Consider the following 18,589-nt stretch of genomic DNA (forward strand, 5'->3'; position numbering starts at 1 on the left):
ACCCTGAGATGGGGGAGTGATGAGGGTTTTGTGGGTAGTATAAGTTAGTAACTTATCTGAAATAAAAAAAAGAGACAGACTTAATGATGTCAGAGAAATGTGAAGAAGAAGTCAGGTAAAAAAGTTTATACCTGTTACTGAATGTGTCGTGTCCCCATGGGTTGGAGTGAAGTGTGTGGTGTGTGAGACAGAACTGATGGTGGGATCAACTGGAAAAAAGGAAACAGTCCATATATCACTCTGAGTTTACACCCTTATTAAATCAGGTCTATTGTACAGAACATCACAAAAGTGGAAATGAAGACCTTTAATACATTTAACTTTATTTACAAAACATTGCCATTTCACACAGATTCATCTCTCTACCATAATGAACATGTGACATTTACACATCAGGCTTTCTTAAAGGGTGTGTGTGTGTGTGTGTGTGTGTGTGTGTGTGTGTGTGTGTGTGTGTGTGTGTGTGTGTGTGGGAGATTGTAAGAGTGACTGTGAGTGAGAGTGAGTGAATGTGTGTGCATGTGTGTGCATGTGTGTGTGTGAGATTGAGAGCGAGAGAGAGTGTGTGTGTGAGAGAGAGTGTAAGACTGAGTGAATGTGAATGAATGTGAGTTAGTGTGTGTGTCTAAGAGAGAGAGTGTGAGTGCGTGTGTGTGAATGTGTGTTTGTGCATGCATGTGTGTGTGTATGTGAGAGATTGTAAGTGTGAGTGTGAGTGAGAGTGAGTGAATGTGTGTGCGTGTGTGTGTGTGTGTGTGAGAGAGAGTGTAAGAGTGAGTGTGTGAGTGAGTCTGAATGAATGTGAGTGTGAGAGAGAAAGAGAGTCTGTGTGTGTTTGTGTGTGTGAATATGTGTGTGTGTGTGCGTTTGTGTGAATATGTGTGTATATGTGTGTGTGAGAGAGAGAGTGAGAGTGAGTGTGTGTTTGTGTGTATGAAGTGCATCGGTACATGCAGATGTGTGAGGGTGTGTGTATTTGTGTGTGTGAGAGAGTGAGATTGAGTGCGTATGTATGTGTGTAAGAGTGAGTGAATGTGTGAGTGTGTGTGTTTGTTTGAGAGAGAGTGTGCCAGTGAGTGTGTGTGTGTGTGTGTGTGTGTGTGTGTGTGTGTGTGTGTGTGTGTGTGTGTGTGTGTTTGTGTGAGAGATTGTAAGAGTATGAGTGAATTAGTGTGTGTGTGTGTGTGTGTGTGTGTGTGTGTGTGTGTGTGTGTGTGTGTGTGTGTGTGTGTGTGTGTGTGTGTGTGTGTGTGTGTGTGAGTGTGTGTGTGTGTGTGTGTGTGTGTGTGTGTGTGTGTGTGTGTGTGTGTGTGTGTGAGTGAGTAAAAGACATTAGAATAAATAATACTAAAGTGTTAGTTTCCTCTCTGTATGGAGATGTTTGGGACACACTGCACATAATCTGCCTCAATAACAATATTTAATAATCAGTGAAATAATGTGTGAGATTTATTTATTCTCTGTCTAACACTCACCTGTTTTAACCTGCAGGAGAATCTTTGTGTAAATATCAGACAAAGGCAATGTCCGCTCTATCGCACACCAGTAAGTGTTTCCATCCTCAGGTCTCAGATCAGTGATGGTGACGGTGAAGACTCGGGCTGTTTTGTCATCATACAGAGAAAATCTGGGGTCTTTAGCACGAGATCCAGATTGAACAGGAATGTCTTTATTCCCCCCATAGGGACATTCACCTCTGCAGAGATACTTGTTGTAATCTTCATATCCAGATTTATAGGGACATTTAATCTGTACTGATCTTCCTCTGTATCCAGTTACTGTAGTTACATCATCAGTACCAGCTGGAGAATAATATACAGTGGAATGAAATATGATCCAGGAAGATGGTGCATCAGTGTAAGAGAAGAGGAAGGTACACAAGAGATACGTGTGTGTTAGAATATCATATAAAGGTATTATTACACGTATAATACACGTGTTATAAACACCAAACTCTCATCCTAATAATCTAAATCAAACTTGTCAGACATCTGATATCTGCTTTACTTGATAAAGATATTAAACCCACATTTTGTGTTGATTAACAGGAAGAAGAGAGATGAGGTTGCAGGTCGACCGCTCTGATAAAACATCAGCCCTGATCTTTAAACATGTGACATGTAGTTAAGGACTAATGTTAGAACAACTCTTCAGTTTTACACTGTAAATAAACAGAGATCATGTTCACTTGTGTCGTGGTCATGTGGTCACTTAAACATGTACTTTTCTTCATGTACTAAGTGAAGTGAAGCTCCTCTGTGTGCTTTTGAAGCTAAACACAAAGTCTCAGCAGCCCTGAACTTCACTACATTAAACACAGGAGCCCATGAATACAAGGTCTGTGCTAAATGTCCAATTCTTTAATGTTACACTTACAATGAAGATTAATGTGAAGTGCTTTTACTTACCTGGAGTCAGGAAGAAGGTGAAGATGAGGAGGATCTTCATTCTAAATCCAGACTCAGAAAATAATAAATAATAAAATATTAGTTATACGACACTCCAGCACTGTCCTTGTCTCTGTGACTGGGCGTCTTTTTGTGTGGCGTTAGTAGAAAGCAACATCATGTCCACTTCCACTTTTGAGCTGTTGAGAGAAAACCACTCAGGAAGTCTGTGTGAAGTGTTGAGTGTCGTTGTTACAACATCTGCTGTCAATGTAACAGAAACAAAAGAACAGAAAACATGTTTCTGATACTAAACTAATGACCAGTGGAGTTGTGTACTGCAACGTAACTGTGATGTCACATCTTTGTTTTTCCTCTCAGTCTGTAGAGAGGTTGACTATATAATAGTTTGTAAAAAAATACTAGTCTGCAACTAGATGTACTCCAGGGTTAGTACATCTACTAATATGCTAATTAATGTTGTAAAGTGTTTGACATACAGCTCACAAGAACCCTTACTGGTAGAACTGGGAAACTGGAACAGATCCTGGTGAACACTGCAGTCTCCAAGGAAGAATATACACCTTCTTAATGAGATGCAGAAAGAGGAAGAATTAAGTAAGAGTTTGTCATGCAACCTTATATACTGTGGTGTGAAAAAGTTTTTGCCCCCTTCCTCACTCACTCACTCACTCAGTCACTCACTCTCACTCATTTTCTACCCCTTATCCGAACCACCTCGGGTCACGGGGAGCCTGTGCCTATCTCAGGCGTCATCATTGCATCAAGGCAGGATACACCCTGGACGGAGTGCCAACCCATCACAGGGCACACACACTCTCATGCTACAGTCACTTTTCCAGAGATGCCAATCAACCTACCATGCATGTCTTTGGACCAGGGGAGCAAACCGGAGTTTTGAGGCACGGGGAGAACATGCAAACTCCACACACACACAAGGCGGAGGCGGGAATTGAACCCCGACCCTTGACGTGTGAGGCGAACGTGCTAAGCACTAAGCCACCGTGACCCCCCCGGCCCTCTTTCTGATTTATTTTTTTTTTGTACATCAACACATCCAATTATATAAAACAACCAAATATAATAGGTTTATTGAGGATGGTTTATTTATTTATTTATTTATTTAATTTCATGTTAAACACTTTGCTTATCCTGCATGTGTATGCAAATGTAATGTAAATACTCAAATGCCATTTCATATCTTTCTATTCTATAGTGGTAAGACTGTAACATGAGTTTGAGATAATATAAATCTAAATCCAATATAATGATAAAAGGTTGCAGGGTATTTTTCTTGTCTTCATCATCTCCCCCTCCTCTTTTGCTGATGATACGAATTTCACAGCAAACAGCTGATTACAACTTGGACCTGTATTTGATACTCATGGAGTAATTTATACTGACATATGTGTCCCTTAGTGACACGTGTTTTCGGATTGCAGATAGGAAACCCTTCCACAATCCCACTAAGGAATGTGTCCTAATTCGCACGAATCTTCTTCAAATAATCAGACAGTATTAGAATAAGTAAAAGTAATTAAAATGAAAAGATTATAACAAACCAAGAAACACTCTCCAAGTGTAAGCTTGCGTTTGTTCTGTGATGCACACAGAGTGTAACGTGCACTGAGGCTGTCTACATTAGAATACACACAATGTACTTCAAGACAAGCTTTTATACATTTCCAAGCCTTTCACCAATACGGCATTCATACTGACTTTAAACCAACATCCTCCACCATTCCTCTCTCTCAAAGTCGGTGACCCTATGGTCAGCGACCAGTTGTATTCTTTAAGGTATACATTCCTGTCAAAAAGCACCAGCTTGCAATATCATCTCACTAACTAAATCCTTCCCCTACACGCGTTGTGGTTTCCCTTTACGGGTTACTGTCAGCGGTGTCCTATGAGCACTGAGGGTTGGCGTTTTATTTCAAGAGAGCCTTCATATAACATACTCAGCACATCTTATCTTTTAACACACAAGCAATATTATTACATACATGTTGTGAAAGCAAAGAAAGAAAAATTACATAAAGAAATAAAGAAAATTTAATCACTTTAATACTCTTGATCTTTATCCATACTTCATTTCTCTCTCGGTACAGAGTCTGATTCTTTTTCATCCATTGATTTCTTCAAGCTTCATATCCTTTATTTTATTTAACTGGTGTTTTATTTCTTCTGCTGCTTTTTCTATTCTTTTCCTTTTTTTCTCTCTTCTTCTCTTAGCCTTAATCTCACTTTTCTTTTGTATGGGAATATGAGAGCAGGGTTTTGAAGTTGGACAGCATTAAAAAGGTTCATCCAATGAGAATGAAGTTAACCATTCATTTCCTTCATCATCCATTTTACCTACCATTCTCACAACACTTATCATCTAGACCCATGCAGTGTTAGTACCATTACTGAGACATCAGCAGATCCCTCAGATCCTCCAGCAGATCCCTCAGATCCTGCAGCATATCCGACTCAGAGCCTCAAGGACACCTTGATTTCACACTGTTCTGAATTTGAAACTGCTTCTCGTTCTGCAACACAGGAGACAAATGATACAGAGTGATTTATCTGTCAATCACCTGTCTTGATTACTTTTATTATAGAGTATGTGAAGTTGTTGTTAGTAAAATAATCATGTGTGTTAGATATGTATGTTAACTCCATGTCATCTGACTGATTTATAGCAGAGATGTCATACTGTAGTTTTATTATATGATATTATGATATCAATATCAATAATTAAACCTGTACAATACTAATGTGTCATTATATTAATGTGCTACACTTAAATAGGAAAACTATTAACTGCTTTTGTTGCAGAGATTCAGTAATGAATGAACTGCAACAGCTCATGTTTACAGTGTGGCTCTTATATAGTGTCTTATATTTACATTTATATTTACATCATCTATCAGATGCTTTTAATCAGTTCAACTGACTGAAGTGCTTTACAGTCTTTATTAATAACACATGCTCCTGCTAGTCCAGTAGATCAGTGAACCATCTGAGAACCATCAGTCGAAGCACCCAGTTGGACTGGTACAGAACAAGAAGAAAGGAAGATGAAGATGATTTCTTAAGAGCTTAACAAAGTGCTAATAGTTCTTCTTCTTCTTCTTCTTTCTTCTTCTTCTACCGCTTGTCTGGGGCCGGGTCGCGGGGGCAGCAGTCTAAGCAGAGATGCCCAGACTTCCCTCTCCCCAGACACTTCCTTCAGCTCTTCCGGGGGAATACCGAGGCGTTCCCAGGCCAGCCGAGAGACATGGTCCCTCTAGCGTGTCCTAGGTCTTCCCCAGGGCCTCCTCCCGGTTGGACATGCCCGGAACACCTCCCCAGGGAGGTGTCCAGGAGGCATCCGAAACAGATGCCCGAGCCACCTCAGCTGACTCCTCTCGATGTGGAGGAGCAGCGGCTCTACTCTGAGCTCCTCCCGAGTGACCGAGCTTCTCACCCTATCTCTAAGGGAGCGCCCAGCCACCCTGCGGAGGAAACACATTTCGGCCGCCTGTATCCGGGATCTCGTCCTTTCGGTCATGACCCAAAGCTCATGACCATAGGTGAGGGTAGGAACGTAGATCGACCGGTAAATAGAGAGCTTCGCCTTGTGGCTCAGCTCTTTCTTCACCACAACAGATTGGTATATCGACCGCATCACTGCAGAAGATACACCAATCCGCCAGTCGATCTCCCGCTCCATCCTTTCCTCACTTGTAAACGAGATACTTAAACTCCTCCACTTGAGGCAGGAGCGCTCTACCAACCTGAAGGGGGCAAGCCACCCTTTTCCGACTGAGAACCTTGGCCTCGGACTTGGAGGTGCTGATTCTCATCCCCGCCGCTTCACACTCGGCTGCAAACCGTCCCAGTGCACGCTGAAGGTCCTGATTTGAGGAAGCCAACAGGACAACATCATCTGCAAAAAGCAGAGACGAAATCCTGTGGTCCCCAAACCGGACCCCCTCCGGCCCCATACTGCGCCTAGAAATCCTGTCCATATAAGTAATGAACAGGACCGGTGACAAAGGGCAGCCCTGCTGGAGTCCAACATGCACCGGGAATAAGTCTGACTTACTGCCGGCAATGCGAACCAAACTCCTTCTCCGGTCATATAGGGACCGGACAGCCCTTAACAGAGGGCCCTGGACCCCATACTCCCAGAGCACCCCCCACAGGTCACCACGAGGGACACAGTCGAAAGCCTTCTCCAAATCCCCAAAACACATGTGAACTGGTTGGGCAAACTCCCACGAACCCTCCAGCAACCTGGCGAGGGTATAGAGATGGTCCAGTGTTCCACGACCGGGACGAAACCCGCATTGTTCCTCCTGAATCCGAGGTTCGACTATCGGCCAAATTCTCCTCTCCAGTACCCTGGCATAGACTTTTCCGGGGAGGCTGAGGAGTGTGATCCAACCTATAGTTGCTGAACATATTTGAGGTCTTCTTTGCATTGTAGTCCTGAGCTATAGTTGGAACACACCCTCCGGTCCCCCTTCTTAAACAGAGGGACCACCACTCCAGTCTGCCAGTCCAGAGGCACTGTCCCCAACCTCCATGCGATGTTGCAGAGGCGTATCAACCAAGACAGCCCCACAACATCCAGAGACTTGAGGTACTCAGGGCAGATCTCATCTACCCCCGGTGCCTTGCCACTGAGGAGCTTCTCAACTACCTCAGTGACCTCAGCTTGGGGAATCGACGAGTCCACAACTGAGCCCCCGCCCTCTGCTTCCTCAGTGGAAGACATGTCGGTGGGGTTGAGGAGATCCTCGAAGTACTCCTTCCACCATCCGAGGATGTCCCCAGTCGAAGTCAGCAGATTCCCACTCCCTGTGTCGACAATGGAGGTGGAGAACATGGTCCACTCGGACTCAATGTCTCCAACCTCCCTCGGGATCTGATTGAAGCTCTACCGGAGGTGGGAGTTGAAGATCTCTCTTACCGGAGACTCTGTCAAACGTTCCCAGCAGACCCTCACAGTACGTTTGGGTCTGCCAAGTCTGTCCAACTTCCTCCCCCGCCATCGGATCCAACTCACCACCAGGTGGTGATCAGTTGACAGCTCCGCCCCTCTCTTTACCCGAGTGTCCAAGACATACGGCCGGAGGTCAGATGAAACAACCACAAAGTCGATCATCGACTTCCGACCTAGGGTGTCCTGGTGCCATGTGTACTGATGGACACCCTTATGCTTGAACATGGTGTTCGTTATGGACAAACTGTGACTAGCACAGAAGTGCAATAACAAAACACCACTCGGGTTCAGGTCGGGGGGGCCGTTCCTCCCAATCACGCCCCTCCAGGTGTCACTGTCACTGCTGTTACGACCGGGTCTAGGTCAGACCGTAACATACATGTAAAAATGAAACTCAGCACAAAAATAGAAAAGAAAAAAGAAAAATAACAGAACGTGGCATGTCAGTTTCCTTCTTGTATTTATTTTATTTAGGTGGTGACAGCTTCAGAAGTCGGAAAGGCCAAAATAATAAATAAAACTCCCTCTAACTCAACAAGTACAACTCCCTTAACCTAATCCAAAGAAAAGAAAAGAAAGTACATGTCCTTCCCTCTCTCCCTATCTCGCCAAAAACAATAATAAACCGAATAACAAAACTGGCACCGACTTCCTACAAACAACCGAATAGTGTGTATTTACAAGGTCCACATATAACCATATTTACAAAATCTACATGAAAAACACATACAACAGGACACTCATACAACGAGGCAGAAAACACAAAATGACTAAATCAACCCACAATTTCGACAATACACTTTGCTTTGCACAATGGGGTAGTACGGCACGCAAGCCACAGCATACAACCATTCAAAAACCGGCTTTTTCTCTCTATCTCTCCCGCCTTTCACTTTCGCCGATGTGGTTTAAATGTCCACCTGAAATTCGCAGCCAGCCAATAGCACGACGAAGAGGCGGGGCATAGCGTGTCATGTGATGATCGTCCAATGGCATGCAGGCAGACATGTGACGTAATTGGAGGTGCTGAAACAAGAACCAGACACCGAAAGACACCAGTGACAGTCACAAAAATAATAAGCAAAATTCAAAACATAAAGGTGTAACACCCCCTCCCTTAAAAGTGAACGTCAGGTTCAACTTCCATTATGGCCTCATGATAACAAATCAGCCACCACATTCTCAGAACCCTTCTTATGCCGAATCTCCAAGTTAAAACTTTGCAAAACTAAAGACCATCGCATAAGTCGTTGGTTTTTGTTTGACATACGACTTAAAAACACTAGGGGATTGTGGTCTATAAAAACCATAACGGGATCAGGGCATGACCCAATGTAAACTTCAAAGTATTGAAGCGCAAGCAAAAGGGCAAGGGCTTCCTTCTCAATAGTGCTATAGTTTAGTTGGTAGCGGTTGAACTTGCGTGAGAAGAAACTGACAGGGTGATCTATGCCATGAATGTCCTCTTGTATTAAGACAGCACCAGTACCACTTGCGTCTACTTCAAGTTTAAAAGGTTTCTTGAAATCAGGTGCTGAAAGAACAGGAGCATTACATAACAGTAATTTTACCGATTCAAAGGCGGCTTGGCAGCTAGAAGACCACACAAAGGGGATTGAACCACAGAGGAGATTTGTAAGAGGCAATACAACATCCGAGAAGTTTTTACAAAAACTCCTATAATACCCAGCCATTCCCAAAAATCGCCTAAGCTTCCGTTTAGTCTTGGGGGCAGGAAAAGAGGCAACAGACTCAACCTTAGCCTCCACAGGGCGAACCACACCTTGCCCGACTTGTTTACCCAGGTAGGTCACCGTAGCTTGACCAAATTCACATTTTGCCAGGTTGAGTGTAAGGGAGGCAGCTTGAAGGTTAGCAAACACTTTACTAAGGGTGCCAACATGGCTGCTCCATGTGTCTGAAAACACAACCACGTCATCAAGGTAGACCTCACAGTTGTCTACATTACCTAGGACCTGAGACATAAGACACTGAAATGTAGCAGGAGCATTTTTTAGACCAAAAGCCATAACCGTATATTGGAGGAACCTATCTGGTATACTAAACGCAGAAATTTCTGATGCACGTGGGGTTAGTGGAACCTGCCAATAACTCTTCAGAAGATCCAACTTCGTTACAAACTTAGCACTACCTATCCGATCAACACAATCCTCCATCCTGGGTAGGGGAAAAGCATCTGCTTTAGTTAGAGCATTAACCGTTCTATAATCAGTGCAAAATCGAAAGCTTCGATCAGGTTTGGGAACTAGTATGCAGGGTGAACACCAGGGACTACAGCTAGGCACAGCAAGACCATTTTCCATCAAATAATCAGTTTCTGCTTTCATCATGGCATGCTTTGTGGGATTAACTCTGTATGCATGTTGTTTAACAGGGGCATTATCACCAACATCAATGTCATGTTTAAGAACAGTGGTACATGAAGGAATGTCAGAAAAAAGTGATGGAAATTGTTGAATAAGACTAATCACGTCTCTTCGGGCCGGTGGTGACAAATGAGCAAGTTTGACCTGCATATTACACAACCATTCTGAATTTTTCAAATGAGCACCTGGAAAACAAGCACTACCTAGGAAGAGCCCATCCATTTCAGGAGAATAATCAGATGGTGGTACTCCCATAGAGACAACCGCTACAGAAACCTCTTCTGGACTTGCCGAACCAACATCAGGGGTAGATCGAGAAACATACGGCTTAAGCATATTAACATGGCAAACACGAGACTTCCTTCTCCGATCAGGAGTCTTTACAACATAGTCGATGTCACTCAACTTAGACTCAATAACATAGGGCCCAGAAAACCTAGTGTGGAGAGCTGAACCTGGTAATGGCAATAAAACCAAAACCTCATCCCCTACTTGGAATGTACGCTCCACTGTGTCTTTATCAAATCGCATTTTCTTACGGGACTGTGTTGTAGCCAGCGAGTGTTTGGCTAATTCACAAGCTGCATGAAGACACTCACGAAGGGCACTAACATACTCTACAACGCTCTTGACTGGAGATTTCCTAGAGCTCTGAGACAAAAACTCTTCCTGTAAAAATTTTAAAGGACCACGAACAGTATGACCAAAGACTAGTTCAGCTGGGCTGAACCCAAGTGACTCTTGCACTGCATCACGAATGGCAAATAACAATAAGGGAATCCCTTCATCCCAGTCCTTTCCCTGACTGTAACAGTAGGTCCAAAGCATAGACTTTAAGGTCTGATGGAACCTTTCTAAGGCACCTTGAGATTCAGGATGGTATGCACTAGATACCTGGTGGTGAATGTGCAGTTGCGTCATAACCTTTCTAAAAAGCGTGGAAGTAAAATTTGAACCTTGCTCTGACTGGATGTATTTCGGTAACCCAAAGGTGGTAAAAAACTTAACAAGGCTCTTAATGATGGCTCTAGACTTTATGCTATGCAAAGGTATGGCTTCAGGGTACCTAGAAGCAGCACACATCATAGTTAGCAAGTAGGTATTTCCAGACTTGGTTCTAGGAAGGGGGCCCACACAGTCTATCAAAATTCTTTCAAAAGGCTCACCCATTAAAGGTATAGGCTGAAGAGGTGCAGGGAGAATAACCTGATTAGGTTTCCCCGCTACTTGACAAACATGACACGAACGACAATAACTGCTGACATCGGACTTCATGGCAGGCCAAAAGAAATGCTTTAACACACGACTATAGGTCTTTCTCACCCCTAAGTGGCCAGAGAGATCATGGTCATGGGCGACACTTAAAACTTGGGTTCTATACGGCTTGGGAACCACCACTTGAAAGACTGACCTCCAATCATGATCCGAGTTTGGAGGTGCCCATTTACGCATTAACACATCACCATCAAAGAAATAAGCTGTTGAATAGTTAGCCAAGTTTGACTTTTCCACAACTGCAGCAATACACGGAGAGAGTGAAGGGTCTGATTGCTGGGCTTCCACCAGTTGTGAACGTCCAACACCAAGCTTATCACATTCCTCCTTCAGTACAGAAATAACTTTAATGTCTAGGTCAGTGTCAGAACTGCGGATCATATCACTCTTGGGAATGCTCTCACACAGAGGATTTGTACTACACATAAATGAGTCTGAAAGATCATCAGCATCCTTCATTTTTCGGGCCTGGGCACGCGTCACCACGCACGAAGTAAAAACAGAGGGAAATTCACGTGACAGCTCATCACGGTCATTCAAAGTTGGGTTGTCAGTTACCACAGGCCAACAAAAAACCTTCCCACCCGCTAAATCGTTGCCCAAAATAAATGAAACCCCCTTAACTGGCAACTGCGATCGAACTGCAACTTTAACAAATCCAGCCACGACATCGGATCGAAGATAAATGTTATGCAAAGGTGCCTTCACTACCCCAAGTTCAATACCCTGAACCAGAACATCTGTACCACAACTAGATTGGTCCGATAACGGGAGAACACCCTCCAAAATAAAGGACTGAGTGGCTCCAGTGTCTCTCAAAATGTGCACCGACTTAAAATCCAATCCAGTGTCAGAAAGAGAGACCATACCATCTATAATTAAAGGTTCGAATGTAGAATCAACTGAGTTAAGTGAAAGTAAACTGTCAGAGTGTTGCGGCGGAGTATGTGCTAAAGCAACACTTTTCGGACTGCTGTGTACTTTCCGTCGGTTTTTGGGTGTTAACACCGGACAAGCAGCAATGAGATGTCCAGACTCACGACAATAAAAACATTCACGTAACTCACTAGCATTCTTAGGAGTATTCACCGAGACCCTCTCAGAAACATCACGCCGCAGAGAAGAAAATACGGTTCGATGAGTAAGCACAAACTCATCTGCCAAAACAGCAGCATCAGCCAGCGAAGAGACTTTTTGTTCATTCAGATAAACCACCATTTTATCAGAAAGACACGACTTAAATTCTTCCAACAGAATCAATTATTTTAACTGCTCTAAAGTAACAACCTTGTTTGCAGCGCACCACTTATCAAACAAAGCAGATTTCTCACGCGCAAACTCAACGTACGTTTGGCTGGCGGTTTTGGCCTGTTTACGAAATCTCTGGCGATAGGCTTCCGGAACAAGTTCATACGCCCTCGAGACAGATGATTTCACAGTTTCATAATCCATACTTTGTTCTAATGATAACGCAGAACACACTTCTTGAGCTTTTCCCACAAACTTGCACTGCAATAGTAACGTCCAAATGTTTCTAGGCCACTGCAGAGTGGCGGCAATGCACTCAAAATCAGAGAAATATGTGTCCACCTCACTTTCCCTAAACATAAGAACTAACGCAATATGCCTACTAACATCAAACCCAGCAACACTTACAGACGGGGTTCCTTGGTGTGCACGCTGTAACACCGGTGATGATTCATGTAGAGGCACAGGCTGCGCAGGTGCAGGAGACGCAGGTGCAGGAGGTACATTAGGACCATATTCTGGCCTCTCTCCAAGAGCAAACCTTAACTCCAGCTCCTTGAGTTTTATCTCCTTCTTTGCCTTTACTTCCTACAAACCACCGAATAGTGTGTATTTACAAGGTCCACATATAACCATATTTACAAAATCTACATGAAAAACACATACAACAGGACACTCATACAACGAGGCAGAAAACACAAAATGATTAAATCAACCCACAATTTCGACAATACACCGTGCTTTGCACAATGGGGTAGTACGGCACGCAAGCCACAGCATACAACCATTCAAAAACCGGCTTTTTCTCTCTATCTCTCCCGCCTTTCACTTTCGCCGACGTGGTTTAAATGTCCACCTGAAATTCGCAGCCAGCCAATAGCACGACGAAGAGGCGGGGCATAGCGTGTCATGTGATTATCGTCCAATGGCATGCAGGCGGATATGTGACGTAATTGGAGGGGCTGAAACAAGAACCAGACACCGAAAGACACCAGTGACAGTCACAAAAATAATAAGCAAAATTCAAAACATAAAGGCGTAACACTGCCCACGTGAGCGTTGAAGTCCCCCAGTAGAACGACGGAGTCCCCGGTCGGAGCACTTTCCAGCACCCCTTCCAGACACGCCAAGAAGGTCGGGTACTCTACACTGCCATTTGTCCCATAAGCACAAATGACCATGAGAGACCTATCCCCGACCCGAAGGCGCAGGGAAACGACCCTCTCGTTCACCGGGGTGAACTCCAACACATGGTTGCTGAGCTGGGGGGCTATGAGCAAGCCCACACCAGCCCGCCGCCTCTCACCATGGGCAACTCCAGAGTAGTAGAGAGTCCAGCCTCTCTCAAGGAGTTGGATTCCAGAGCCCAAGCTGTGTGTGGAGGTGAGCCCAACTATATCTAGTCGGTATCTCTCAACCTCCCGCACCAGCTCAGGCTCTTTCCTCCCCAGCGAGGTGACATTCCATGTCCCTAGTGCCAGATTCCGTGTCTGGTGCCCCGCCTTAGACTGCCACCCATTCCACATTGCACCGATCCCTTACGGTTTCTCCTGCAGGTGGTGGGCCCACAGGAGATCGGCCCCACATCGCTCTTTCGGGCTGAGCCCGGCCGGGCCCCGTGGGGCAAGACCCAGCCACCAGGCGCTCGCATGCGAGCCCCAACCCAGGGCCTGGCTCCAGGGCGGGGCCCCGGTTGCGCCTTACCGGGCGACGTCACGGACCTTGATATTAATTCACTCATAAGGGTTTTTTGAACCGCTCTTTGTCTGGCCTGTCACCCAGGACCTGTTTGCCTTGGAGACCCTACCAGGGGCAAAAAGCCCCAGACAACATAGCTCCTAGGATCATTCAGGCACGCAAACCCCTCCACCACAATAAGGTGGCGGTTCAAGGAGGGGAAGTGCTAATAGCGTTTGTTTAAACTCAATTAGATTTAGCAGCTTAGATGTTGTTTGTGGCAGATGGTAAATGGTCAGAGCAAGCTAGGATTTTCAGCAGGTTTCACATAATGACAGGAACCTCAGCCATCATTGTTTACAGTTATTTTACAATGGCTATGTCAGTTTTTTCAATACATTTAACATGTTTCCTAAACTCTTAACATGGTTAGCACAACATCCGTCTTTGTAGGATATACAATTAACACATTTCTTGTTGCTTTGATACAAAATGCATACAGTTAACACTAATTTAAAATGCTTGAAGTAATTTTACACACAAGCTCAACCAAGACCAAAACAATGTAATTTTACAGTCAAATTTTCAAATGCTTTCACACTGTATGTCAGAACAGATAACATCATGTTCTAAACATAGCTACACTGTAAAAAAAAAAAAAAAAAATTAAAAATTAACAGCAGAATTTTACAGTACTGAACTGTTTTCCAAAATTACGGTTTCCTACCCTAAATTAGCACGTGATCTGTGGGGGCGGAGTTGCGATGCACTTGGCAGTTGACAAGAGTGACTGACTGACTTTCTCGGTGTAAGTTATCTACACGGTTTTCATATTAGGTATGAAATTGAAGCTCATTTACAGATAGCAGAACACAGATGAATCTAAAATAAGCGTGTACATTTTTAATCGTATTAATTTAGTTTTGCGCTTGAAGACAGTGGATGGTAAATTTATTTTTCCTCAATTGAGTGTTTGTGTGTGTGTGCAACTGGTTGCATATTTTTGTTCTTTCGTTGTAGAAAAGTTACCCTAATATAGAGGGAAATGTAAAATAAATGTGTTTGCTGTATTATATTATTTAGTAGTTTGTTTTTTTTTATATCCCGCCTTTTAGCAGTTTGGATTTGTTAGGCGGTGGGGCATGGGAACATCTTCGGTTCGTTAACTCGAGCACACGTCTGTCTCAGTGGAATTTGCTCTATTAACTGAAGCCACTCAGGTAATCGAATTTGTATTATTTATTTCTTTGCTTTATACAGTATATGAGCACAGCATACTTTTGCACTCGATAAATTTGCTCCAACGATGGACATTAAGTCCATTAAGTCCACGCGTAAATTCATACGTGTGTGTGTTAGATAGCTCGTTTGTGCCATTCCATAGTTCAAAATGTTCACATGCAAACTTTGTGCATACACATGCAGTACTTTACATGCATTTGTGAGACACATGCGCATTCACATTCATGTCACGAATGTCAGGTTTAATTGCGCATTGCCTGATTGTAAAAGTAGTTTCAAAAAGTTTTCAGCTTTCAAAACTCACTGTTATCGACACAAAGAGGAGAAATCTAAGCTTAAATCTGTGTCATTGACCTCATTTGAATTAACATGTAATGTTGACTTGTGTCAAGTCAGGTGTGAAACTAAATTTTATCAGCATCTTAAAACTCACATTAGAGAGGGGAGAAGGGTTTCATGTCCATTTCAGCAATGTGATAAGTCTTTTTCAATTGTGTCCACATTTACAACACATGTTTCTAGAAAACACAGTGATTGTTCAGAGGTTAACCTGGTTGATTCAGTTGCACTTCCTCATGGCATGCCTGAGTGCTCTGTACAGCATCATGCAATGCCACAGGAGTTTCTTTGCAGCGATACTGATACCGATGGTGTGGAACAAGACACCTTTGGTGAATCAGTTTTTGAGACATCTTGCTCTATTTTATCTCAAACTGCAATCCAGATGTCTGATTCCATCCTCCAATGTTCAAATAATTGTTGATCATCTTCAGGAAATTCATCAAATAAGTCACTCGCACCTACTTTTTAAATTGAGAGAAAAATTGACTGCATTGGAGGTTGCTGCAGCAGACATAAATGCTATTTTGGAAATTTTGCAAAGTGAAAATCTCTTTCAGACTTGTAATTCACAAAAACTTAAAACTGATCAAAAAACAAAGACATTTTTCAAGAATACCTTCAACTATGTAGTACCAGTTCCACTTTGTCTTGGGACAAATGAGGCACGCAAAGAGTGTTTTGTTCAATATGTTGCGATTAAAGAAACTCTCTGTTCTCTATTACAGATTGAATCAATTAAAAAACATCGTAAACAAGTGTTTTCTGGTGTCCGTCCTTGTGATGTTCTTTGCGATGTATGGGATGGTAGCAACTTAAAACGTAATGAACTGCTCAATACAGTCGCCTCATCCTTTAGTTGAATCCTTTATCAGGATGCTTTGGAAGTAGCCAACCCACTGGGATCTGGCAGAAAAACATAAATTACTCTGTGTATATGCAAATCTTGCAGATATTCCTCCACATCATAGATCACGCATTGACCAGGTTGCAGCTTGTTTTGCTTTGCAGAGAGCAGGACTTCAAGTATTTTGGCCAGGACAAGGTGTTTAGACTTCTCATCAAAGACCTTAAAGACATCGAGGTAAGTGGCATTCATTTGCCTGATGGAACAGTGTACAGGGGAACGCTATCTGCAATTTGTGGGGATAATCTGGGCTCCCATGGCATTGGTGGATTTGTGGAAAATTTCACAAAAAGTGTGAATATTTGCAGATACTGCAATATAGATAGGGAAACGTTTAAAAAAGATCCTTTGTTCAAAGTAAGTAACCGCATTGTACAGTCGTATAGGGATCTTGTTCAAGCTCAGACAAGTATTGCTACATCCAGTGCCATTGGAGATGTCAAATTTGATGGACTCCGTTACTTTCAGGTATGTCAGCCTGGGCTACCCCCCTGTCTGGGACATGATATTTTTGAAGGTGTTGCATCATATGATTTGGCACTGCATATTAATCATCTTGTCACCGTGGAGAAACTTTTCACTTTCCAGGAGTTAAATCGACGTATAAATAATTTAACAAACTTCGGAAATGATGCAAACAACAAACCCAGTGATGTTATTCCAGGGAGTGACAAACTTTCTGGCCATGCAGTTCAAAACTGGTATTTGCTTAGGATGCTGCCTAAATTGATTGGAGACAAGATTGTAAACCCATCTGAAAATGAGACATGGCAGCTGGTTTTGAAACTACGAGAAATAGTAGAACTTATTTGTGCCCCAGCTGTGTCTACTGGTCAGATAGCTTACTTGCGGGTTCTAATTGATGAGTATTTGTATACTCGATGGCAGTCTTTTCCCAATCATCCACTCAAGCCAAAACACCATTACATCAGTCACTATCCTGATCTGATTTTTCACTTTGGCCCTCTAATTCGTTTGTGGACACTGCGATTTGAGAGCAAACACTCCTATTTCAAACATTGTGCTCGCAAATCACATTTAAGAATCTGTGTCGAACACTTGCTGAGAAACATCAGCTTCTTCAGGCATATCTGTATGCTGACAACTACTTCTCACAAGACAGAGAAAAGAACATAGTAGAGAAAAGCACAGAGTTTTACACTGGTGATTACAGTGAAGACATCAGACACTCGGTTTCAAATATGAACTTTAAGCCAATGAACTCTGAGGTAGCCAGTGATGTTACAGTGAGAGGCACAAAATACAAAAAGAACATGTTTGTATTGATCAGTGACACCGATGAGGGGCTTGTAGTTGGAAAGATCAAGCTAATTCTCATTCATCAGTGTGTCTTTACATTTTGTTACTCAGGAATATCAGGCTGTTCGCCTTCCAAACATGGGTGTTTACAGAATTACACCCGCAGAAAGAACATGCTGTGTAGATCTAAGGAATATGTTGGATTACTACCCATTGTATGAGTACTCTGTCTGTGGCATGCCTGTACTAATTCTGCAGCACTCTTTTCTCTTTTTTGTAGACCGATGTCTACCTGGTGCGAGGAGGTTAAACATATAATTCTTCAGCCATTGCCCAGCCTGTCTTCTGATAATTTCCAGTCTTCAAAGCTCAGGACTACAATACAAAGAAGACCTCAAATATGTTCAGCAAGAAGACCTTAAGGATATTTTACCTGTAATTAAAATCAGAAAGCTTCTTCAAATGTTTAAATCAGGTATGATGATATTTTACCTTAATCTAATCTAAATATGTATCTATTTTAGTGTACAACATTTCTTTCAACAAAATAAATCTAAATTATTGTCCATACTTCGATCCCTTGAAATCTTTTTATGGATTTTTTTCATGTGTTCATTTCTTGTTGTACTTTCAGCAAATTTTGAAGCTAATCGGAAATATAACTTAATTATTTTAATCTTTACTGCTTTTTCTCTATGTGGTGATATTTTATATCCTTTCAGAAACAGAGATGGTTACTCTGAATTTAGAGGAACTACCAGCTCCATCAGTGTGTTCATCATCTTTGTCAACCGCATCACACTCAGAGACTTCCAGGCCAAGCCTTACCTATACACAAATGCCCAGCATTTCAGCCCAGCTGAAACTTTTC

The 18,589-nt window shown here is 42.9% G+C and overlaps 1 protein-coding gene across 1 annotated transcript in view; it reads right to left on the reverse strand.

The window, feature by feature from the left end:
* The window catches only part of LOC113643844 (mucin-6-like), a 193,561-nt gene that overhangs the window by 159,629 nt on the left and 15,343 nt on the right, over positions 1–18,589 (reverse strand). The window contains exon 4 of the mRNA XM_047803533.1: positions 132–209. Within this exon, the coding sequence (XP_047659489.1) occupies positions 132–209 (78 nt within the window). The remainder of the gene's footprint in view (positions 1–131; positions 210–18,589) is intronic.

Source organism: Tachysurus fulvidraco, chromosome 18, assembly GCF_022655615.1.
Source record: "Tachysurus fulvidraco isolate hzauxx_2018 chromosome 18, HZAU_PFXX_2.0, whole genome shotgun sequence".
NCBI lineage: Eukaryota > Metazoa > Chordata > Actinopteri > Siluriformes > Bagridae > Tachysurus > Tachysurus fulvidraco.